The 27098-nt window shown below is 44.2% G+C and overlaps 1 protein-coding gene across 1 annotated transcript; it reads right to left on the bottom strand.

Annotated features, from left to right (window-relative positions):
* Positions 1 to 398: 398 nt before the first annotated feature.
* Positions 399 to 13394, bottom strand: LOC146789473 (t-SNARE domain-containing protein 1-like). Its single transcript, XM_085631114.1, has 3 exons — positions 12969 to 13394; positions 6516 to 7331; positions 399 to 461 (listed from the first exon to the last, which is right to left on the bottom strand). The coding sequence occupies exons 1-3, from the start codon at positions 13392 to 13394 to the stop codon at positions 399 to 401; spliced, it is 1305 nt and encodes a 434-aa protein (XP_085487240.1).
* Between the last annotated feature and the right edge of the window lie 13704 nt (positions 13395 to 27098).

Raw genomic sequence — 27098 nt, 5'->3', positions numbered from 1 at the left:
CGGAAGGGAAGCTGCTGACGGATGGCTTCCAAAAGTGGGATAGGTGGTTCAGGAAAGCAGATCTTTAGACCATCTGACAGACAACCTGTTTCAGTTAGTGGGTTAGAAGTAGAGGTGGGTGAGCCAACAAATTAACAGATAGAGCCAAGCCAGAGCTGAGTCAACAGTCGTCTCTGGCTCTAGGAGCCTGAGCACGAGCTGAGCCCTGAAAATAATTGGCACGTAAACCATGCAACGAACATCATTCTACAATATGAAAGGGGCATTCAAAATTTTGTAAAAATATTTCTTTAATATGCAGAAATTGTTGACCTTAACACATCAGATTATAGCATTGCACTGAGAATTATTTATTAATAGTCCCCCACCCTGATGCCATTAGTCTGCTAAGAGGCAAGTCAGGAGTCCTGTGTACCCCAATTTGGGCTAGATTTTTCATCTACATGAAGCAACATTATAGTCTATTAAATCAAACAAAAGAAAGGTTATTGTGCAGTACAAATCCTGAACGCACATATTTGAAGTTGATTCCAAATTTGATAATGAAGAAAAAAATAAGCTTGGTGAAATAAATTGTTTGTCTACAATCACACAATTTAGTCCAGCGGAGAAGCAAGGGCTGGTACAAGAGTTTCTGGTTTCACACTGTGCAATTTATCTACTACATGGTTATCTCTTTCTGACATCAACAGGCACATGCATCAACCCAAAAATAAATCGTAAAATTAACGAATCGTAAAAATATCCCAATTGCGATCGCAAATTACCCTGCAGCAATGCATGAACGACAATATAGAGAAAACACATGTTTTCGCTACAAATAAGGAATCTGAGAATTTGTTTGCGATTCTGTAATTGCGTCTCCCAATTAGCGAATCGCAAATAAAGAATCACAATACTATGCATGGAAAATCACAAATTGTGATTTACATGGAAATCACATTTTAGCAAGTGCTAAATAAGAAGGATCACAACCAGGTGGTAATCATGAGTGCAAATTAGATACAACTGAAATTCTACAGAAACTTACTTAAACACACCCAGAATGACCCTGAACATTTCACAATGGCCGCGCTTTACCTGATGACGAGGAGGATGAGGCTTCAGGCTGCATGTCCGCCTTCTACCCCTTCCAATTAATATGTTTCCTTCAATAGGCATTCAACTGCTATAGTGCATAATATTGCATTAATAACTAAATTTAATAGGTGACAACATAAAATCTACCTACTACATGCACACCGGTTCTTATAACACTCGATCTATATGAACGGATGTCAAACTAGTTTAATATTTCATGTTCTTCCCCCACTTGAGAGGTACTCGCGTACACCACTTAATAATGGCCGCCGTCCCCGCACCAGCAATACATACAGGAAATCGCTCAAAAGATCATGTGATGAGGGACTTACCCGATTGGCTACGTGACAGCCATGATGGGTTAAAACCCCGAGTGAATGTTGACCTAAACACCTCCCGGACCCGTTGGATTGGGCAGGTCGAGAGATATGCGCACAATGCCATAACCGTGAGTACTGATTAGCGATGGGGTTGGGGGTTTTACTTTAATTTATATATGACGCGATTCATTCGCGCTAAGCGGACAGCGTAGTTAGCATCACTTTGTGATAACTTTCAAGCACCCCTCCCCGGCAATCGCCGTTACACGCAGGGCATTTTCATCCCACCATGTCAGCGACTCACTCTACACAGAGTCAGTAGAAGTCCCCTCATGGCACTAAGATTATCGAACGATGCTTCCACGCACCCCACAAACAACCCGAGCTCGCTGTAACTCTCATAAACCGAACATGGGCACAAGATCTACATCTGCCTTTCTTCCTTTACTAAACGCACCACTTCGGGCAGGAAATCTCATTATGACTATACCTTGATACGAACATACTCATTTCGATGGGCACTAACAAAATGCAATAATTATCAACAGCACCATCATTATTAACCCGCTTAGAGGTTCTGAGCCTTTCATCACAGGCACCACACAAGCCCTTTTTTAGGTCTCGGCTAGCGAAGGCTGCGCTTGCACAGTCTCGCTCGCGAGATTTAATGACTTGGAGAGAGGGGCTTTAACCCGCCCCTCTTCTCTCCTCTTCTCCATTGGCTGGCCTCTTAAATGCTGGTCAGCCATTGGAGAAGAGGTTTGTCTCTCCAAACAAGCCCCGTCCTTTTCGGATTCCGGGGCGTGTTTTTTCGATTCTTTCGCTCCTCTGGAATGTAAACATTCCAGCCAATGGCAAGAGGAGAGAAAGGAAAACACACCCCCGAATCCGAAAACGCCGCTGCGTTTCTCCGAGGCATTTCTGCTTGACCTCGGAGAAAGGCGGTGGTGTTCAGGGCGATTCCCTCTGACAAAACTCACAGAAGTAAGTAGAAATCCAAGCAAGTGGGAGGCTTACATTTCACATCCGCTAAACCTACTCCTGTTGATGGCACAGGTACATTTATTTGAAAGATCTGATTTTTGCACAATGGTTTTGTTTCATCTTGTCTACAGGGACCGTATTTTGCCAGTGAATGAGTATGGCGGTGCTGCCTTCCGGTTTTCACCCTGGGGAGACCGAGGCACGCACTCCTGTCTTTCGCAGAGTCCGACACTTTGAATCAGAAGATCCGACCTTAACGCTTAGTTGACCTTTTTGTGCACATAAACTCGATCTCAGTGCATTAAAAACTCTGCGAATCGTCCCCTTGAAACTGGCAGGCTTTTTGACCCCGGTACATTCTGGAATTTGTAGATTTGCAAAAGATAGAAAAGAAACTCGTATTTCGTACTCTCCGCTGGCGTGGGACACTTGAGACCTCTGCGTCCTGCCAGGTTGCAGCCTCGGGTCCTAAAGCTGTGTAATGTGAAACCAGCGGCGGCAGCCAGCGGACGCCACTAAAGACAGACACACACAGGCACGCACTTCACACCACTCGATTCCAAAACACAGGCACAGCCACGCCCTGCCGATAACTGTATTCTTGTAGTACGAATACTCACACTCTGCTTTACACCTTTTACTGTAGACACTGCAAAGAGTGGTGTATGTGTTTATATTGTCCGTATCCTATATACGACCCCTGACAAGGCGCTGAAGTGAGCGTGCAAGGCGTCTAGGCGCTGAAGTGATCGTGCAAGGGATGCACGGGATTCCCGACCCCTGACGAGCCGCGGAATTTAACGTGATAAGGTGGTACAGTGCATACATCTTTAAACTTTCACTGGGTTTGCATTTTTCCCACCCACAAGACTTCTTACAACGCGCGCGAAGGTTTTGTTAAAGAATTCGTGGCTGCAGAGCGTGCTCGTGGATTCGAGGAGTCCACCCCCAATAATACTAGCGGCCAAACCATACAGTTAAAGACAATCTTTATGTGTCATACTTACATGGGTAGTTAAATCCCCACGAAGTACAGTGCCCGGGGGTTTGGAAGACATGCGAGTGCCCCTGGGCGAATTGCCAACCGTACGGATATAAAACCGACTTTCTGAGTAGCAGGGACGGACCCTGAGAGTGAAAAAGTGGGCGACTATGAGGATGCTGTTGGAATTAAACTTACATTTCTGAGCATCGGGTTAAACTCTGAGATCTCACGCCTCTGGCTGTCTCTACCCCGACACGCTGGAACACGTGCGCTTCAGACCCTGGAAGCCCCGGACACACTACGGGAGTCTCCCTGCCCACACCCCCAAGAAGCAGGTATTCGGGTGGTCAGACAATGCGTGCACCCGGACCATGCTCCGTCCCAGAAGCAGGTACTCAGATGGTTGAGACCTCGAAACCTCCCGGACACGTCTCATGGGGTCTCTCCCGATAGAGACCCGTTTCGAGGCCCCATTGAAAAATCTGCCGATGCTCTTCACTGGTGAGACCCGGCCCTCTTAAAGCCCTGGCTGTAGCGTATATGTGTGTGTGGGAGGCTCTGTGTGTGTGTGTGTGGGAGGCTCTGTGTGTGTGGGAGGCTCTGTGTGTGTGTGTGTGTGGGAGGCTCTGTGTGTGTGTGTGTGTGGGAGGCTCTGTGTGTGTGTGTGGGAGGCTCTGTGTTTGTATGTGAGAGGCTCTGTGTGTGTGGGAGGCTCTGTGTGGGGGTAACTCTGTGTGTAGAATGCTCTATGTGAGTGGTGGGGGTAACTCTGTATGTAGGTTGCTCTATGTGAGTGGCTCTGTATGTGTAGGTGGCTCTGTGTGTGTAGGTGGCTCTGTATGTGTGGGTGGCTCTGTGTGGGTGGCTCTGTGTGTGGGTGCAAATGCAATAGGTCTCGCATTGGCGAGTGATTAAGCTATTGACATTGTAAATAACAATGCCGTTTCTTTAAATGTTTTAAAAACAAAAACATACAAGAATGTCAGGAGCAATGCCAACAGCTCTAACTTTAACAATGCCGAGACCATTGCATTGTAAATGCTTGTTATATTTACTACTCCACGTGAGTTCTCTACCAACCGCGATGAGACCTCGCGTTGATCATAACCCTTTTGTGTTAGCGACCTTGTTGATATACTATTACACACCACTACGTCTCTGGTGGGCTATAACGGTTCTTGACCAACTACACTCGTTTCGGCACAGATATCAATGTTAACCACAACAGTTATATAAGGGTAACTTATGTGATCAACCAACTCCTTTACTTAACAATATCCACTAAACCATCATTACACCATGGCAATGAATTCCGCTTTCAATTGAGTATTTATGTGAAGTGAATTCATCGGTTAAACCACCACATAGTTATTGGTAGGCTAAGGACTCCGCCGCATTGATGACGGATCCGTTGCAGATTAGATACCTAACGATGTTGAATGGATGAGATGTCGATCAAAACAATACAGAGATAGTTTGTGTGCAGTACATACATTGTTTTTCTTCCACTTACCAGTATGTATGTATGTATGTATCGCGTATTTGTATAGCGCAAAAAACTGTCACCCAAAGGGTATCCTGGCGCTTTGACTTTTTACCAATAACACGCGATATTACTATATCCAGACAATTTAGTCTAACCTGGGAAAAAGATGAGTTTTTAGTCCTTTCCTAAAGGAAGAAAGATCCCCCATACTTCTCAGCAGCAGGGGTAGGGAGTTCCAACATTTGGCTGCCGCAAATCTAAAAGACCTTCCGCCCATCCGGGCCCTCAAAACCTTAGGAACCACCAATAGATAGGCTGACGATGATCGAAGAGAGCGTGGGGGTACATACCACGCAAACATTTCCTGCAGCGGAACAGGCCCTTGCCCGTGAAGCGCTTTAAACACCAAGCACAGTGCTTTAAAAACAATCCGCTGCGAAATAGGCAACCAGTGAAGATCCACTAGTGCCTTGGTAGAAGAATCAGAACGCCGTTGAGAGAGGGCCAGCTTAGCAGCCATATTCTGCACTCGTTGCAGTTTACCCACCAGGTTTGCGGGTGCTCCTAACAGCAATGCGTTGCAATAATCCAACCTACTCAGTATGATGCCATGCACCACCTCTGGCCGAGCATGGACCGGTAGCAACGGAAGGATTTTCCATAACATGCGGAGCAATGCCATGCAGGTGGCCACAGTCTTGTTTACAAAAACATCTAGCTGAAGATTGGACCAAAACATCACACCCAGGTTCCGGACGGAACCTGCTGCCAAGGGAGCATCCTGGAAGGAGGTAGGCCAAAAATCAGATGGCAGCGGACGGGAGAAACGATCCATCGAGCAATGCAGTACCTCTGTTTTAGAGCTATTAAATTGCAGGGAATTTTGCCTCAACCAGTCTGCGGTTGCTGCCATGCAATGATGGAAAATCTCCAGAGGCACCGCATCCTTACCCTCGATAGAAAAAATAAGCTGCGTGTCGTCGGCGTAATTAATGACCGCAATACCAAACGATTTTATCAGGTTCACCAAAGGCCGAAGATAGAGATTGAACAAAATAGGGCTGATGGCAGACCCTTGAGGGACACCCTGCCCAACCACCTTGATGTCAGACTGAAATGGTGGCAAGGCTACCACCTGACGTCTGTCCCCCAGATAAGAGATCAGCCATTCACGGGCCAGACCCGTCACTCCAATTTCCTCAAGTCTTCTGACCAGGATGGCATGGTTGACCGTATCGAACGCGGCCGACATGTCGAGCAGCACTAAAAAGGCTGTCCGTCCAATGTCGACTCGCAAACGAAGATCATCCAGGACGGTCACCAAGGAGGACTCAGTACCGTGAGCTGGTCTAAAACCAAACTGGGTCGCATCCAGACGGACATTAGTCTCCATAAAGCCGGACAGATGTTTAGTGACCAGTTTCTCTAGAATCTTAATGGGAAAAGGGAGCAGCGATATAGGTCTATAATTTGCTGGGCAGGTGGGATCCAAAGTATCTTTCTTCAGCAATGGGGAAACCACGGCGAGTTTCCAACTCTCCGGAACTCGAGCCGTGGTGAGAGACTGGAAGCAGATAGCATACAACGGGGGGAAAAGCTCCGCCTGGAACAATTTCCAATATTTATGTGGCAATGGGTCCCGGGGGGAGCCAAAGGATACACTGTTAGCCAAGAAACAGAAATCCTCAAAGGACGGAGGTGGAACACTGTCCAGCCGTGCCTGTCTGCCATCTACCTCTGCGGTCTCTAAGTCGGTCACCGGCACGGGGGCAGGCACAGGATGAGTAGCAGGCATGGTCGGCGGAGCAAGCTTGCTCAGGATCAGAGCGATCTTATCCTCAAAGGCCTGCGCCAGGGAATTGCACAGAGCCTGAGAGGCTGGGATGTCATTAGCAGCACAGGCTGGTCGAGAGAGGTCTCTAAAGATCGAAAATAAGGTCTGCGATTTATTCGCTGCTTGTAATAGCGACTCCTCAAGAAATCTCGCTTTGGCACCCTTAATCTGCGTCTTATAATCCGTCAGTGCCTGTTTAAAGGGAACTTTATCCGGCTCAAGGTATTGTTTTCTCCAGGTCCGCTCTGCCCGCCTGCATCGAAGTTTCAGCTGCAACAACTCAGCTGTAAACCAAGGCCTAGCGATTTTGGATCTATCCCTAATTTTCCACAAGGGGGCCAATACCTCCAGAGAGTCTAAGATCTTCCGACTAAGAGACTCATAGCTCTCATCCACACTGTCTCCTAGAAGAGTACCCCCTCCCAACAAAGACGGCAGGCAAGATTGTTTCAGTAGCCTCGACCACTGCCTGCCAATCTTAGTCATGATACCAGTGCTTCCACTCCTAGATGTCTCCATAGGGAATGTGATGGAAAAATGGACTAGGGCATGGTCCGTCCAGCACTGGGGAAGGATGTCTTGAACAGAAACTTCCCTGGCGTCTGCAAAGATCAAATCGAGAACATGGCCCTTGATGTGAGTCTGCGAGGACACCAGCTACTGCAGATAAATGTTGCTGCAGGCCTGAACCAGGTCCGAAAAGGCAGACCCTGTAGGCCCATCTGGCCGTAAATTAAAGTCTCCCAAAAATGGCATGAGTATTAAAAAGATCATAGATGGTATCGATTAACTCAGGTATTGCTGACAGAGTACTAGCAGGGGGTCGGTAACACAATAACCCCGAGTAGAGAGTGCCTCCCTGTCCTTTCAGGGAAAAGCCCAATACCTCACAGCCAGAAATACTCTTAATCTCAAGCTGGGAGAAATCCAAGGACTCCCTATAAATAAGGCCCACACCACCTCCTCTGGCTTCCGCCCGCGGGTTATGCCTGATTTTATAGCCAGGGGGGCAGGCTAAGCCCAGTTCCACCGCACAGTCCGCTCTAGTCCATGTTTCAGTCATGAAAAGAGAATCTAACTCACAGGACTCTATGAGCAACGCAATTTCCATGTGGTGTTTGCTGAGAGATCTAACATTAAGCAGACCACAGGACAGGGACTGCTTCCGCCTAGCAGTGATGTGAGACTGACGGCGTAGTGATGTACCTGGATCAAGGCTTAATAGCATGTTTCTGGAATAAGTTAACCCAGCAGGAGGAAAAGAGGCAGCATCCCCGGCGCCCGGCGCGACCTGTGCGCGAACGGGCGCAAACGGGCTTACCTCTGGCACACCTCCGGCGCGCCGACGTCGCGCTCGTTGCGCGCCCACGCTGCGAGCTTGTACACACATCTCCTTATGTACTAGGATAGTAGACCGCGCGGGAGTCCTGTGAGGAAACCTCTGGACCCGCGAAAGATGGCGCCTGAAAACGGGCCGATCCAAGGAACCTCACCCAAGATGGCGGCCGGGACGCCGCGTTCGCTTTCAAAATAGCCCCCCGAAGTCTACCTAAATCCAGCAAAATGCGAGTGAGTTTACAATTTTTTATAGTGCAAGTCAGGACTGACTAAGTACCCCCAAATAACAGACTGCAGATGCGCCTATTGCTGAAGCGGCAGCGCGAGTGACAGGACGTTTAAAATATAGATTATAAAATAACTGAATAAGGCTGCAAAGTTCGCGTTAGTGCAATGATAGAAGGTCTACCTTAGGGCAGCAGGAAGCGTCTTAAATGCACTATCCAGTGCGCGGGAGTCCTGTGAGGAAAACCTCTGGACCCGCGAAAGATGGCGCCTGAAAACGGGCCGATCCAAGGAACCTCACCCAAGATGGCGGCCGGGACGCCGCGTTCGCTTTCAAAATAGCCCCCCGAAGTCTACCTAAATCCCGCAAAATGCGAGTGAGTTTACAATTTTTTATAGTGCAAGTCAGGACTGACTAAGTACCCCCAAATGACAGACTGCAGATGCGCCTATCGCTGAAGCGGCAGCGCGAGTGACAGGACGTTTAAAATATAGATTATAAAATAACTGAATAAGGCTGCAAAGTTCGCGTTAGTGCAATGATAGAAGGTCTACCTTAGGGCAGCAGGAAGCGTCTTGAATGCACTATCCAGTGCGTGGGAGTCCTGTGAGGAAAACCTCTGGACCCGCGAAAGATGGCGCCTGAAAACGGGCCGATCCAAGGAACCTCACCCAAGATGGCGGCCGGGACGTCGCGTTCGCTTTCAAAATAGCCCCCCGAAGTCTACCTAAATCCCGCAAAATGCGAGTGAGTTTACAATTTTTTATAGTGCAAGTCAGGACTGACTAAGTACCCCCAAATAACAGACTACAGATGCGCCTATTGCTGAAGCGGCAGTGCGAGTGACAGGACGTTTAAAATATAGATTATAAAATAACTGAATAAGGCTGCAAAGTTCGCGTTAGTGCAATGATAGAAGGTCTACCTTAGGGCAGCAGGAAGCGTCTTAAATGCACTATCCAGTGCGCGGGAGTCCTGTGAGGAAAACCTCTGGACCCGCGAAAGATGGCGCCTGAAAACGGGCCGATCCAAGGAACCTCACCCAAGATGGCGGCCGGGACGCCGCGTTCGCTTTCAAAATAGCCCCCCGAAGTCTACCTAAATCCCGCAAAATGCGAGTGAGTTTACAATTTTTTATAGTGCAAGTCAGGACTGACTAAGTACCCCCAAATAACAGACTGCAGATGCACCTATCGCTGAAGCGGCAGCGCGAGTGACAGGACGTTTAAAATATAGATTATAAAATAACTGAATAAGGCTGCAAAGTTCGCGTCACACACAGGAGCAATGCCTTGTGCGTTAATCCATCGGGTATTGTTGATGCCTAGGGACCATACCAATTGGGTGAGTCCAGGATTATGTGTTTCTGCCATAGCAATGTTTTTCCACAGGGGCCAACAGTCACTATAGCTCACTGTGGAGACTCACCACTTGTTTTAAAACCTACTGTCTTTTAAGATGTCCTCATAACGCCTTTGCGTTCACCGCACGTTTTAACTTAGGTTTTATAGTCACGATGTAACCATGTCCATGCTTGTGATGCACTGCATCTTTATGAATGATACCTCTACATTTTTTGTCTCCCACAACAGGTAGTTCCAGGTTACAAACAGGTACATTTAGCAATAGACACTGATGTCGTGAGCAATACTTGATGCCACAAACCTTAGATGTAGATAGTTCACTTAGCTTGGTCCTGAATTATCGCAAGTTGATTGAACACACAGCGAGAAACATGTTGACCCACACGTTTTAACGAGGACACCACCATGTGAGATATAATACTCAAGCGAGTGCCTTGTTCACTGTTTTTACTTAGGGTAGGAGACCCCCAGAATAAAAATTGTCCCTCTAGGTACTCCCAATCCTATTTTAACCACTACACCACATCTACACAGGTCTGTCCCCACACTGGCACTTCACCATATGGCTGTTGGATAAAAGATCTCCGACAAAGTGCCCCTACTATAGGGAGCCCGTGGGGTATTGCACTGCCGACCCCACGCGGAGCAGCCCATATGATGAAGCATGACACCTGAAAGGGTGTATGAGGGCATTTGAATCAAACATATGGACTCCCACCGATTGACCCATCCAGGGCAATAGTGGGACCGAGATTATCATGACTCTGTTAAAACCTATTACAGAGGAACAGCATAAATCCACTTTCAAATCCAGTTCTTGGGCCCCTTTTATGCTGGACCTCCCTACTCCTAGTTGAGTGGGAAAAGGCCCTCCGTCCCCCCTTTGTTGTATACAACAGCTTCAGGCTGCAGCACACAGAAGGAGGAGAATACAGGAGTGCATCTTCAGAGTCCACATTACATTGCTAGGACAGACAGAAGAGGAGATATACGACAAGTATAGGCTCAATGCTGAAATGATCATTGATTTCATCAATTAATTGGATCCCATTCTGCAGCATCTGACACGTAGGACCAATGCAATACCCACACATGTGCAGGTCCTATGTTGCCTGCACCTAGTGGCGTCAAGCAGGTTCCAGGGGGTCATAGCAGTAGCTGGAGGTGTGTCTCAAAGCACACTTTCATGTATCTTCAAAGCATTCCTCAATGCCATGATGTCCTGGATCCAATCCCACATAAGCCTCCCCACAACCGCACATGACCTGACCAAGACCAAACAGGAATTTTATCAGATAGCCCGCTTCCCACAAGTCTTAGGTTGCATTGATTGCACCCATGTAACAATATGTCCCTCTGCAGGTAATGAATACATATATAGAAATAGGAAATGTTATCATTCCCTAAACATACAGGTAGTATGCAATGCAAAATACATAATAACTGACATTGTGGCTCAATACCCAGGAAGCGCCCATGACTCCCATATATTCCGCCAGAGTGGCATACACACTCGTCTTGTCAGGGATGAATTTGGAGAGGGACATCTGCTTGGTAAACATGTGTTATTAATTCTCACAGACATTGTACGTATGCCAATGCATTACTGCCACTGACCCTTTGCTTACTTCCATTTAGGTGACAGCGCATACGCCTTGCGGAATTAAATCTTGACGCCATACTTAAATCCTACAACCCCCAATGAACAGAGGTACAATGCTGCACTTATCTCTACTCGGAACATAATTGAGCGCACGTTTGGGCTGTTGAAGAACTGCTTCAGATGACTTCACAAAACAGGTGGTGCATTACAATACAACCCATGCTGCAGTATAGTGGCTGCATGTGCCATTTACACAATATTGCCACAAGGGGAGGCCTACCCATAGAGGTGTCTGACAGCGACTTGGATGACGACAACGAGCAAGGGCCACACCGACGTGCAGCACATGGGGCAGGCGCAGCAGAAGGGTGCAGGAGACGCACGGAAATCACCCAAAAATTGTTCTGAGGTGAGTAATGATGAGATAATACAAGGCTATTGCAATCCAAGTTTGTTTATATCAAATTATAGGGACTTTAGTGTTGAAGCACACATATCATGTGCCCAATAGCACAGGAATAGCATTAATGAACAAACATAAATGGAAATAATATCATGACTTGAAAGTCAGTCACAACTGTTGTCTCCGTCAATGGTTACCTCACCATGTCTGAATGTCTGTGGACATGCCAGTCTATCTCTTCCTCCCACGCACACCTAGACGCCTTTCAGATGCTGCATCTTCATCCCTCATGTTGGCAGCAGAGGGTGTACTGCTGCGTGTGTTGTGCCTTCTTGCAGTGGTGACAGGCATAGATAGACTGCTGAGGCTAGAGGCCTCCTCACTCCCCTCTTCCAGCATGACAATATTAAACCCAACTGTGGCAGACTGCATTTGTCACCTGGCCCAGTGCATTTGCCACATCCCCACTCCAATGGGACAGCTCATTCTGCATTGTCACAGACCTACGTGCCAGGAGTGCAGTGGTGGTGGCCAGCCTATTATTTGATTTGGCATATACGTGCATGCGCTGAATCAGCTGGCGATGGTGTCTCTTCTGTGACACATGTCCCTCCTTCATCACCCTGGTCAGTTCCCTCATGCAATCTGTCAGAACTGCAATGTTGCCTGACATTCTTTCCTATTTGTGCCTGCACTAAGCGCATGTTTTTCGCCTGCGGCGCTGCACCCGGAGCATCTGGCCCTCCAGACCACCCCAGGCATCAGTAGGTTGGTCCTCCTGCCGTGTGATTTGTGACCTGGTTCTTCGCCGCCGGCTTCGGACTGTGCTACTCCGGACCTGTGCTTGGGGAGTTGGCGTGGGTATTCCTTGAGCCAGGCTGGTCACTGGTGTTACATGTACCTCATCCTCTGTTTCCATTGTCACTAGTGGTAGGACTGTTGCCCTGCGTGTAGTAGGGGCACGTGATGGTTGTTGTGGTACCACGGGTGTGTCCGACTCATCTACAGCGGTATTTTCCGATGTGTCCATGCAGTCACTGTCCTCTGCCTCTTCTCATTCTGCATCTGTGATGTTAAACAGTGCAAATCAGCATTAATTTCTGGCTGTGATGTAATGTCACATTAATCATAATTTTCCTGCAATTAAATAATTTGCAGTTATACTATTTTTGAGTTGTTTTATTTCTATTTGTGTGTTTGCCAATGTACCTGCCTGCATCTCCCATAATGCACTTTGATGTTTTTGGAAAATGTGGACTGGATTTGCATTATGAACACTTGTGCTGTACCGAGCTGATGTGATGCCTTTCATATGTATGCCAATGGTCACTTGCATGCATCTTACCTTGAGATGTGTTGGCCGCTCCGAGGTGTCCAGCTGCGTCACACCACCAACAGCTTCATGCTGGAATGTGGACTCCACCATGTCCTCCATGGGTGTGTTCCCAGTCTGTGTCGGTGTTCCCCCTCCTGTCTTCCTGCCTTCCTTCAGCCTCTCGGCAATGCGTTCTTTTGCACGACTGCGCAGGTCGTACCATCTTTTTTTAAATTTGTCAATGGAGCAGTGTGTGACCCCAACAGCATTTACTTTATTTTGTATCCGGCTCCATATTTTCCGTTTTTCTTGCTCTGGTACTTTGAGTGACAATTTCCCAAACAGCTTGTCATGGCTGATTACCACATCCTCTATTAGTGTCTCTATTTCCTTCTCAGAAAATTTCATTTTCCGCTTCCTGGCTGTTTGGCTGTCTTCTGCTGTGGTTGCATCCATTTTAGACAAGGGACAGGTGTTGTTCAAAGGTTTTATTTCACTCCTGTTCAGGTCCTGCAGTCAGCTCCCTCCTCTCACTATGACTGTGCACTGAATGAGGCATGGGCTGCTGACTTCCTGGTTGTGATGTAATCAATATGCATCACCCGTGTGACTTCGGTATTTGCGATTTCGCTGATAGCGGTTCCGCTATTTGTGATATCACAAACTGCGATATCGCAGACTGCGATTGGGATTTCCTGCGATACGCTATTAATTTGCAGTATTTTTGTTGCATTGCTATTAGCGATTCCTTATTTGCGATTCCTTATTTTTCGCAAATAAGAAATCGCTAAATTATGATTTTATGCATGTGCCTACAAATGTTAATGCTGTCCTCTTAATTCTTGGAGGGTGAAATTATGGCTTGGGATAAAGGCAAATCCATATTTTATTTGTGGCATTTTTACATAGTGCAAACTTTGATCAAGGACATAAGAGCTCTTCATAAGAGACACAGAGTAGAGTACACAGATGTTTTTTCAGTACAGGGAAATTTTCCAGGACTCACAGAATGCTGAGCGAAGGCTGGGACTTGACACTGTTCCCACATGTTACATGGTCATGGTCAGAAGCTGTAGCCAGTAGGCCATATTGTCACCTGTGAGTGCTCGGCTTGTTTTGGGTAGAGGTTACAAAAGGACCTCGAGCCGAGCTAGAACCAGGCATCTGGCTTGAGCCTGGCTCAAGTTTTCAGTGGATCGCCCACCTCTAGTCAGAAGTCATAAACACTGCAATTCTGCCACCACTCCCTGGTGTGTAGAAAAACAGAAAGGTGCTGATCGATCACATCAAATAGCACTATGGGGCCATTTCTGTTCAACGATCCACCATTAATGCTTAAGTGCCTCCAGATTAGAGCATAATGTACTCTCCCTATTCTAAATCTGAGCTGAAATCATTGGTCCCATTCTGGAGACAGATACACTTGCTTTTCATCATCCTTACAACAATTATAAAGCTCTGATCTGGATGCGGTGCAAGCATCATCTTCAACAACTGACCTTGCTGCAACCTCGACTATGATTGCAACAACAGCAAATGCAACATTATATGCATCATAGAAATATAGCAGCTGGTATGATGCGGATGCAAGAAACTGCGCTGTCTGGAAATGAGACCAATAGAAATCTGAAAGCAAGAGGTGTTTTTCTTCCGTCTCTCCAAGAAGCACCAGAAATGCCCTCTCCATGCTACTGTTTATGGGCATTGCCTATCATGGTCCTACATTTGGTTCTTTGTTGCAATAACATCCTAGCTTTTGGAGATGACCATTTTGATTATCTTTTTGTTGATGGTGCCCAGGCATTATCTCCTGATAGTTTAAAACCATCTTCAGTAAGAAAGGAACTGCAACCATATTATTCATTGCATACAAATAAAGGACACTTTCATGCTATCAATATCTCTACATATCCACATCTAATGCTGTTATTGGTGGAAAGTTTCAAATTCAAATCTTGGTCCATACAGAAAGATTCAAATCCCCTATGTTTTGAGAATCTAATTGGATAACATTTTCACTCCAGATCCTTTTTCAAGTTCATGGGACATTGCTGTGGTTAAACAATTGATGACTGGCTTGATTTTGTATCTTTAATTAGACAATGAATATCTGTATTTCGACACAGATATCATCAGGAGATGTTTCCATCCTTATAAACACCATTACATTCATCGATAAAACAGCCAAAGGGAAGTATAATATTCCTTACAGTGGGAGCATTGTAGCACTCTGCCAGTCAACAAGCTTAAATGTTTTCCATTCCATTTGTAAACTTTATTTCGATCAGAAGATCATAAAAGTCGCATAAAATACATTTAAACAGCTGATAAAAGACATTAAAAACAATTAATTTTAAATGGACCGGGACAGGATGTAAATAGCAGCAAGACATTATTTGAAACTGAGACGCTTGATCCACATTGCATGTAAAAAACGTGAGACAGCAAAGACTACAACAGTTCTTGTATCACTAACTAAAATGCGATGGGCTTCAATACATCTTGTAAATCCTAGACTTTTACATAAAGGGATAAGCCAGTATTTCCTAGGGGCTCTATATGCAACACAAAGAAATAATACATGAATTAATGACTCAGTCGACCTTCCGCAAGCTGGGCAAGTTGTTTCTGTGTATTGTGACCAGTTCTTAGTGAAGTCCCTGAGTGGTAAGGTGCCCAACCTGAATTGAATGTATAATTTCCTCGCCAAAGGTGGGCACAATTCATTCAGGAAAGGCTCAAAGGTATACTGGTCTTTAATTGATAAAAATTGTCTTGAAAGACTGCCGAGTGTTTTACTTCCTTGTAGTACACTTAGCCTGTACTGTCTATATGCCTGAACCAGTTTTACACGAGGAAGAATCAAAGAAAATGCCTCAGGATTAGTCCAAAGTTCCGGCAAACCAATCTTGAAGCACATTTCCTCGATATAGACAAGCCAGGGAAACTTCTTAAAAGTGCATAGTGCTAGTATTGAGCTAAGGTCACGACAATAAGATCTTAGCTCCTCTGTGAGCCACACTCTTCGCCAATACGTTAAAGGACGTAGGCCAGCTTCTTCGTCTATTGATCGAATTGCCAAATCAAGACGTAATGGGATTAGAGGGGTGCTTTGCGGTAGTCCCAATAAAAGTCTAATAAACTTGTTCTCGAGTAGAGAAAGACTTTTCATCTGGGAGTGGCCCCACAGTTCTGCCCCGTATAGAGCTGCATTTCTCACTTGTATTTTATAAATGTCTGTAGTAGGGCCAGGAGCCTTGTATGTAGCGTATTTGGAAGTTCTTAGAATCGCTCCAGATAATTGGGCAAGCCGCATAGCTGCCTTATCTAATTGAGGATCCCAGGAAAAAGACTCTGAAAGTGTAATTCCCAAGTATTCAAACAGTGAAACCTTTTCTAGGGTTGTTCCGTTGAGTGTAGGATTAGGTCGTGTTGAGTTGGCTGGATTAAAAACCATATATTTGGTTTTCGAAATGTTTATTTCGAGCCCATAGTCTACACAGAATGCTGAAAAACTGTCTAAAACACGTTGAACACCCATCGGGGATTTAGATAACAATAAAGTGTCATCTGCAAAGAGCATAACTGGAACCTTTCTACCATTGAGTCTGGGGGAGTCACCGTTATCCGTCTTGTTGATATGAGATACCAGTGCATTAACATATAGGCAGAACAGGGTAGGGGCTAATACGCATCCCTGCCTGACACCTCTGTCGACTGGAAAGCGCGCAGTTAGTTGGCCTGCCTTCCCATATCTGACCTGTGCATAGTTACCAGTATGCAGTCTAATAATCGTAACTAATAGGTCCAGGGGGACTCACATCTCATGTAGTACAGCCCAAAGTTTAGCTCTCGGAACCATATCAAAGGCTGATTTCAGGTCGACAAATATCAGGTAGAGACTGCCACCCTCCACTGATACTGTCTTCCAAAATAGTAATTGCAGCCTTAAAAGTTGGTCCACAGTTGACACCCTTTTCCTAAATCCCGCCTGTAGGTCACTCAGAATGTTCATCTCTTCCATCCATAAATGCAGACGATTAAGTAATATTCTTGCAAACAACTTTTGGGCAACGTCTATTAGGCTAATTGGCCTGTAATTTACAGGGAGCAATGGTGATCCTTTCTTAAATATGGGAAATATTTCAGCTCCTAGCCACGTGTCTGGGATACTCATGCCTTTCATGATGGTGTTAAATATGGTCCATAAATATGGTACCCATATGGTAGGTTCTTCTTTATATAGATCCCCAGGGATCTTGTCGAGCCCAGGTGCTTTAGACATAGAAAGAGTTTTAATAGCACCCTCTACTTCTAAAGCTGTTATTTCCTCAATGGGTTCAGATTGAACTAATGGGAGGGAACCCTCCACAACTATCAAATCATCTCCAGTAGAGTACAGAGACTTAAAATGAGCTTCCCAAACAGATGCTGCAATGTTCGGGAGAATTGGGGATCGTTCGTCCTTATTACCTGCATTAGAGACAATTTTCCAAAAGCCCCTCATATCCTTGTTGGAAAGAGCTGTTTTCAGGGCCTCCCATTTTTCAAGTTCCCATGCTTTTTTTGCCTTTTTAATAGTCTCATTGTAGACCCTCCTAGAGGAATTCAATGTAATCCTGTTTTCTGATTTGATTGCATTAATGAGAACAGTTTTAGCCTGTCTACATGTTTTAGTATACCACGAGTTGGAAGAATATTTTGGCCTAGATTTGCTTGAGGAAGGATTAAAAAAGGTTTTAAGAACCAAAGTGAGATGAAAATAAGTAGATTCTACCGCTTCTAGATCCCAGACACTCGGAATTGGGGTAAATAACCTTTTTGTTTCAAGAAGCGCCGGAAGAATCAAAGTTTCAAATTCAAATCTTGGTCCATACAGAAAGATTCAAATCCCCTATGTTTTGAGAATCTAATTGGATAACATTTTCACTCCAGATCCTTTTTCAAGTTCATGGGACATTGATGTGGTTAAACAATTGATGACTGGCTTGATTTTGTATCTTTAATTAGACAGTGAATATCTGTATTTCGACACAGATATCATCAGGAGATGTTTCCATCCTTATAAACACCATTACATTCATCGATAAAACAGCCAAAGGGAAGTATAATATTCCTTACAGTGGGAGCATTGTAGCACTCTGCCATTCAACAAGCTTAAATGTTTTCAAAATAAATATTCCTATTTTAATAATGATGACAGATCAGTTACATATGCATTTTATTATTTCGAAGACCCTCAAAAATTATAAAACTATTTCGATTACAAATCATAGATTTAGATATTCATCATAATGTATTCATTCATTTTTAATACAAAGTTATGCTTATTCAAAGGAAAATATTAATTGGAAAAGTGTTTGGGAAAGTAAATGTTGGCACTTTCAGGTACTGAATGCTTCATTTAAACAACATATGATTCCTAAAGAAATTATCTTTTTAATTCAAACTGTGCAGAACACTACTTGCATGAGTTTAAATTACCTTTCAGATTTAAAAACACCACACATTGTGAAAATTAATTCAATAGCTTTTGCAGGTTGGAAAAGGAAAGAAAACAGTACTGATAGCGAGTTAAATGAGATGCTTCAGAATGGTACTTGCAATGCTAAATTGTTTTATTCTGATATGATAGCTTTATAGCAAACAGATACTAATATGTCCATATACAAGTTTCTATCTTAAACTACGGGTCCACACCAGATTCCAGGTGTAATACAAAGTCACACATGTCAGTGCCTACCTATAGTGTGGGTAAGTTATGGTAGAAGCGCCTTTAACGATCTAGATTGAATGTTGTGAAAAACCATATGTCAAAAATAAAGGGAAGATATTGATTTGAGTGACTTTTCTTTTAGGACTACATCATGTGAAGAAGATAAGAAGCAATGCTACAATACTGTATGCATTGTGCATGTTTATAAACTATTAGAGCTGGCTTATTGACTGGTCTTTAATCTATTCTTGGAACTATTCCTGCATTTTTGGCTCTTTGCATTCAAGCCTGCGTTGCGGAATATCAATGGCTATTCTCACTGTGGAACGCACCTTTTTTATTTTTAATCACTGAGGCGATTAAGATCAAATGAGTAGTGACACAGCCTATCCCACAGACTACCAGTGCTGCAAAGCTATTGCTTTCTATCTGTGAGGAAAACTGCTTGCTAATCTGAGTGTGCACTTTACTCTCTGCTTACACAAACCTCAACCTGCTCATGTGAGACATACTTTTCGACGCTTGAACTGACTTTGGACAGCCATCTAGAACATTCCTTAGGAACAAAGCTGGGCTTCCTGTTGAGTGCTGTGAATTGACAGATCAGAGAGCATTAGGTGGTTTGAAAAGCAATACAACTGCTCATCGTCAGAGCTGTTTCTTTTCAGTCTACACTTGTACTGACACAAAAACAGAAATCCAGTATGTGTGGGACTGCCAAACTAACCATTTTCAAATGCGTTGATTGTCAATACACAAAGTGCTCAAATTTCAGCAGCTGCATCTTCAGCTCAACCTTTGATCCCATATTCTTCTTCAACTTCCGCAGGTTCAATGTTTAATCACATTTTAGCATCACCGTCATCTACAGCTGGCGAGTACCAACATCACTGCAGCTAATTCAAACATTTGTAACTTTTCTGGTTAGTGTATGACTTGCCTGGTTGAACCTCATTGTTACCAGTTATGGATTCTCTGTTCAATGCTGCTGATTTGGAAGTTTCCATCTGTTTCAGAATTAAATGAATTCGGTAAAACAATATAAAAAAGACAATCAGTAGTTGCTGCTGTTTGTGGATGGAGCAGTTCTATGCCAGTTTTTTTGCTTTTAATGCCGTTTGGAATAATTTTTGTCTTTTACACCATGCTGCATAGTCAGGTTAGGAAGATGGCTAGCTTTTATATCAATGTGCGTAGATTTACATACACAAATATTCACTAGAATAGTTGCTGTATCCTTCAGGGGGTGACATGTGTTTTGCATTTCCTACTTATTTGCCCCAGCTCCAGTTGGGTAAATATCTTGGAAGGTTTTTTTTTCTTTTGTAAATTTGTTTTTTCACATTTCTGTCAAGAAAAATACAAGTAACAGTGCAGCTGAAAACATTTAAGTACAGACATTCTTATTCATCAATGTAGCGGTAGGTGTCAAGGTCGAGCAGGGGGCCCTCAAGATAAAGCACAGCAGGAAGAGGGGATAGAACTCTCAGTCATACATGTTACCAATAAGTGGAATCACAAGTGTGGTCAATGGATGAGGTCTCAAAGTTAAGCGTAAGACTAACATAGCCTCTACTCAGAGGCTATATCATCAGATATATTTTGGCAGTTTTAATTTGGCCTAAGGGGATTGATATTAATCGCAAAGGATAATAATTATGAATGGTTTATGGCACTGAGTTCTCTGTAGTCTATGCAGGGTCTGTGTATTCTAGCAGGATTTGGTATGAAAAAGAGAGGTGCTCCTGCTTGAGAGCTAGAATGTCCAATAATTGTTAAGGTCCAGGTGAGTCTGAATCCAACGTGAACCCAACCCTCCCCTTTACCATTGTAAATGCTACTGATAAATAACCGGACACTGTGGAAAGTTAGGGGGAGAACTGGGAGAGAAAGGGAGAGAAACAAAGCTGCATGGACGTCTGCTTTGAGGATGACATATGGAACCCTCTCTCTGTCTCTCTCTTTCTCTCTCTGTCTCTGTCTCTCTCTGTCTCTCTCTATACAGCTTGTTCGTCAGGAAAGTATTCATCCAAGTACTCCATGGCCTCTCTTGTGCAGAGTGGTATCGGAGTCAACAGTGCTTACTGGTATGACCATCCCTTAAATCCAGAGGCACAACACATGGATAGAACTCCGGCGTAATAGTAAGATTTAAAATAATTCGCAGTTGGCGCCTCTCTTACCTCGACTTCCTCTAGTGGTGCTGTGGTGATTGCTGTGGAAGGTCAGGAGACATTCCCAACAACCAGGTAAAAGCACTGTATGCAGAACACCAGCAGATACAGAGGGGGAAAGCAAACAAATTGAACAGCAATAACTTACCTAATAGAACATATGTGGACAGATCTGAAGGGAAGGGAAGAGAAGAATGAAACAAATGTGCAGGCAAACTAGAGCATTAGCGAATAACCCACAGCAAAACACACAATTGCCAGGCAAGTCTGGCTGCTTTACATGCCTTCATATACTGGTATAACAGGGTAAGATCGGTAGCAAAGGTCAGATGTCCAAAACCACTTACCAAGAAACGCTAGACCACTAACCTATGTAGAAAGCTCAAACTTCCTGGTCTCCACGACTTTCAGGTCTCTCTTCCTCTTGTCTCTTCTTAATCCAGACAGCGAAGAATTGATTAAGTAAGTATTCATATATCCTCCCTATTTTGCAATTAAAGACAAACAAATGTCTGATCTTTGACAGTCTTCTTGTTGAAATTCAGTTTCTCAAAAAATTTATGCTGCTCAGTTTAACATGTTGTGGAATAGAAACCACAACAAAAAGAAGTTGTTGTTAGTAGTTTGATTAATTAAATGGGACAGAAGAAAACAATGAAGTCTTTACATGAAGGTCCAGAAAGTGATCACAACATAGCTTGTTCTGGTATCCCACATCACTGGGCCAGTGCAGCCTTTGGCGGCTAGATTCAAGATGGGAAAGAATGTGAGGAATGCTAAGAGTTAAAAGGATGGAAATATGCCCTTGTTTGGGGGTGCACACTTTGTATGAATCAAGTGGGTGTTTATGGTACTTGTTAACAGGGACATATTGCAAGAGGCGAGGGATGGAAAGGCCATCAAATACTAATCTAATGCTATTGTAAGAAGTATTCAGAGGGGCCTTTTGAAGTGTGAAGGTCAGCCTTCCAGAAGTTTGAATTTGGTTGTGAGTCTTGAGATGTAAAACACGGTGAAGCTAGTAACCTAACCGTGGATATTTCTTTTTGGGTAGGAGTGTAGAGTAAAATTAATCGGATTGATCATGTGTTTACCAAGTGTTATGTGAATCTTGCATACGATACGTAGGTGGCACTGGGTAGAGCTGCAGGGTAGCTGAGGAAGGTGAAAAGTCACGTGAAACTGTTTAAAAGGAGCCCTTGATTTCAGCAGAGCGAGTATAGGCAGAAGTTGTCAGGAGTAACAGACGTGATAGAGGTTGATCCTGGAGATGGTGACTGAGTGGAAGAAAATGATTTTGGTTTTGAGGGGGCTGAGCATTAGTCAGGGCAACTGGTGTAACGAAACTTCAGGGGGCCACCCTGCAAGGCACGTGGAGGTGCCCCCTCTGGGCTCAATCATGAGCTCTGTAGCCAGAGTGCTGTGCCGAGGGGGCCCCCTGGAGCTTGGGGGCCACCCGCACCGCGGGGGCTGTGGGGGCCTGTGTTACGCCCCTCAGGGCATGGCCATTCGGTGGCAGATTTTGTTGTGACATCTAGATACTCACTTTTGCTTGGGTGGGGATTCCCAGATGACAAAAAAGAAGAAAACACACATGTTACAAATTACTTTATAATTGAGACACTGAAATATTCTTGGTAATATATGTAATATGCAGCAAGAAGAAGAGAAAGCAAAGGTCAGTTTTGGGGCATCCTCAGTGTTAGAGAAACAGACATGAAGTGTGAGAAGCATTACCTCATAGACTAATATCAGTCAGAAATAGTTGTCATGGTTCATGGGATGCTGTGGTAGGCTGTACTGAAGGTGGCTTAGTTGGCTAAGAGATTTTTGTGATGCACTAATATCTAGGTATACCTAAATATTGAATTAATGTAAGCCTAAAGTTATGGAATGGAAAATAGATGCATTTAAAATAATGATTCCAACATAATATTATCCACAGCAATTAAAGTTGCACATCAATTCACATTCCAAGATTTTTGCAAGTACTTTTCCTGTACTTGGCTTATTGCCATAATGAGTAGCAGGAGTGTGACTTACACTAACCAGGAGAGGAGCAGACAGAATGGCCAATAAAAATCATTTGTACCTGGAATTTCTGCCAAGATCCTCCGTAGTGGTCCAATTGATCCATGTTTGGGCACACTTTCCTTGCAGGAATATCCAGACTTGAGTTACAGATTAGTGCTACAAAGTCTGACTGTGCATCTCATTGGAATGCTTCCGGCCTCTTACATCATATCCTGAGTCACACATACACCAGATGTCTGCCCGGTACCTGTATCGCACCAAGTTGCCTGTACAGCTGCAGTACTGTGCAGTGGTCTCTGCATTGTTGTCACTGATTGAGATAATAACCTTACACATCTCTAAAGATAACTTCTCAATGTTTAAACATTTGATAAACATTATTTAGAACATGCAGTGAAAACAGATTTCAAAATGCATAAACCTTGATTTTAGGCAGATATTTTTCGTCACATTTGTAACTTAAACTTGAACATGTGTTAAAAAAAAGTTTCTTTGAACGTAAAGATGACGTAAAGAACTAAGTGCAATTAATATACGACCCGCAAACGTGATAATGTAAACGTTCCAAAAAAGTTTTATATGTAGATTGTAACTCACAAGCAAACATCTATGCTTTTAAATGTGCAAAGAAATCTGCAAATTGTATATTCTGAAGCAGGGTGAGCTGTTCTGTGTTTCTTTCACTGTGATGTTCATACTCGGGAGACACAAACTCAAAAAACACGATGACCTTGGCACAGATCAGTCTTTCCAACTTCAGGTCCACATCACTATTGTAACCAGGTTCACATTTCAGTAGTTGGAACAATGTGAACCATCCCTCACTCGAAAACAGACTGCACTGAGACAGTTAATGCACGAAGAAAACCACCAGGCCAGTTCAAACTGAAACAATTTGGAGGCTTTTTGGATTTGTGGTAAGATTTATTTATGTTACTGATCTGAATGAACATGTCTGTGATTTCAGTGCCTTTCTAAATAGAAAGTTTAGTTTATGTGGTTGTGCTGAAGGTCACATTGCCCAAATGTTAAAATAGGAATTTGGCTGGAAATATGAAATCTTCTTCAGTTGCTTGCAACGGCAACTTCACTACATTTGCAAAATTAGTACCATATGAGCTCAAATTCCCAGCAAGTAGGCTGAGACACAACTCTGCTTTTCAGCCGATGGGAGGAAACTTGGCAGCAGGTTGAAAAGATATAAAGCTAATTCCTACTTCTTGCTAACCAATTCCAACTTTCAAAAAGTACGATATCTTTTATAACATTAAAAATAGTTGAGATTGTCAAGTCATAGCTGTTTACAAACCAATATCCGTTCTTTCTTAAACTTCTATAAAAAAAAATTGAAGCTAAAAGAGTTTGGAATGCCTTTCAAAAAATATAAAAGTAATCCAGAATGAATTTGATATCAGCTCCCTCTGGTTCAAGGGATCTCAGTGCATCAGCCTCACCTGCATTTCATATGGAAAATCAAACATGGCTAATACTCTGTGGTGCAGCTAATTGGACCACATACATGTAAGACAACTACACATGACTGACTGTCGTGAAAGCACAGACAACACACCACAAACAGCAAATATGCAAGATACATGTACATAAATTAAACGTCAACCTGCTCAAAAAAAGGGGGACAGGTGGGGCCCGTGCCCCGGCTCTATTTGGCATACACCCTCTTCCCCTTGGGTCCCACCACAGGAGACGACATAGAAAATAAAACCCAGACACTACACCACACGCATTCATTTGTCCTATTGTCTTTCAACAGGCGAAACAGCGTTCTTTGCTTAAAATGTTTAGATCTGACTTTGTAGCTATGTGTCACAAAGCTATACTTTTGTAGATCTGTCACACACATTCAAAGTCAGATGTAAACATTTGAAGAAAAGATAGGTACACACACGCACGTGCGCGTGCACGTACACACACACACACACACACACATACACACACACTAATGGGTATGGAATGCCAACACTCTACCAGAAGCCACTCTCTCACTTCTGCACAATCAGCTACCTTTCACAGATACAGTGGATTGAACATGGCATGTACACTGCCCCTTAGTGTTTGCATCCTGCACACGCTTCTTCAGCGCAACAGATGACCAGGATCCCAGAATGTGTGTTTGCACACACTGAGTTAGCACAATACCATTTCCCTCAAGTGTATCCTGACAACACGCTAGCTGGCCTGCAGATGTAGAGGGACGCTCGGTCAGCATTTGCGAGCTACACACAAAGTACTTATACAGAGCAATGCTCATTTGATGTTGTGACAGTACCAAGTGGGGACAGGGGAGAAAGGTAGCCTAGAACCTCATTGTTAAGCAACCAACATCAGCTGCACAGAAAGAGTGACTGTGATAGGGCAGGCAAAGGGATACAGAGACTCAGAGGTAGGGTTATGTTGCCAGGAATGAAAGGAGCTACTATGTTGACCTGTACACCTCTGAAGAAGTGAGTGTCAGAAGATTTCAGGGGCTATATAATCAAAATGCTCCAGTGGTGCAACAGGCCTGTGAGCCAATTTCTTGCACCACTGGGCACTCTGGTATTACAGAAGGGGCTGCAGACGCCTGCATGGTCCCTTCTGTAATACAGATCAGGTAGCATCAGCATTATTCCAGCACCATATGATAGTGAGCGGGTGCTGAGGTAAAGAGGCTGTCAGGAGGTGCACTGACTGTATGCCACAGAGAGGTGGCGCATTATCATTTCGCCCACATGAGGGCATCCCATGGAAAGAATGTTGGCGGTCATTTGGATCTCCACGACCTCCAGATCTCTGCCCTCTTGCAAAAGTAGGCCATTTTGCCTCCTTCACATTGAAACTAGTACAAGAACAATGGAGGCTAATGTGTCAATGAAGGACAATTGATCACACAGCCAAATAGAATGTAATTATAAAATGCAAATAACTATTATAAAACAACGACGTAATGGGTGCTGGAGAAAACAACATGCTCTCTTAAACGTGATACACACGTGATAAAAGTGTTTTTTGTACGTATCAAATAAATAAGAGCAGCATGGGCCATTAATATTGGATACAAAATGTTTTAAGTGTACGCGGCACAGTCAACGATGTTACGATCCAGCAGAGATGTAAGCAGCAGTGGCCAGAACGGCTCGCGGACGTGGGGATTACAAGGGGGGCCTGCGGTGGGGAGTGTCGCAAGGTGGTGTCGCATGAGGGGGTGAAATAAAAAAAACGTACCTTGAGGCCTGGTTAGGGCGGCCGAAGACTCATTGCGCACTTAGGAGTGGGCAAACCACTCCTCCCCTGCACTCCTCCTCTGCCTGCTCTGTGCAGCCCCGTTCCACCCACCCGCCCGCAAAGCAGCAGGACACGTCACGGAGCATAAAATGACAATGACTTAAAGTCATTATAATTTTATGTTTCTCTTCTTCACACTGCTCAAAAGCAGTGGAGCGGCGCCCTAGCGGAGGAGCCGCCCCTGGATGTAAGAGTGGTATACATCTGATTGTCTTCCACTTTCACAGTTAAGTCTACAAACGGAATTTCAACATTGCTATGTTGCATAGTGAATCTAAAGCTAGTGCAGTTTTAGTTCAACCAAGTCTGGAATTGGATGAGCGAGGAAAATGCACCTTTCCATATAACAAAAATATTGTCAGTTTACCTTTTCCAAAGTAACATCTTGTTTCTAAAAGGGTTTGTAGGTCCAAGATTGTAGTGGTCTCCAGGTTATCCATATACAAAATAGCAAAGTTGGTAGCAATAACGCTGCCATGGAGGTGCCCTTGATCTGAAGAAAGAACTTGTTGTCTAAACGGAAATAGTTTCGAGTTAATGCAAAATTAAAGAAGGAAATAAGGAATGATGTGGGTACCTTGTGTGGTCTTGTTTTTGTGCCAAGGGGATTTTTTTTAATATTGATACCCTTGCCCTGTGGTATGCTGGTATACAATTATTCAATGTTGAGTGTGGTGAGTAGGCTGTCAGAGTGTGAGAAGGGCACATTTGCAATCAGAGTGATAGCATGCATGCTGTCATGTATGTAACCATTACCTTGTGCTCGCCGCATCGCTGAGTCGGCGATGCGGCGAACGCAAGGTAAGTGATTTTACTTATTTTATTTGACCCGTTATCTGTCTGCAATATTAATGAACTGACACATTTAATAGAACACAAGAATATGCTGTCCTACCTGCAGTCTAAACACATGGAAGTGGCCCTACTGCAGGAACCCACCTCTCTCATCCGGTG

Source organism: Triturus cristatus, chromosome 10 (genome assembly GCF_964204655.1).
Source record: "Triturus cristatus chromosome 10, aTriCri1.1, whole genome shotgun sequence".
Taxonomy (NCBI): domain Eukaryota; kingdom Metazoa; phylum Chordata; class Amphibia; order Caudata; family Salamandridae; genus Triturus; species Triturus cristatus.
This window is presented reverse-complemented; position numbering and strand designations above follow the sequence as displayed.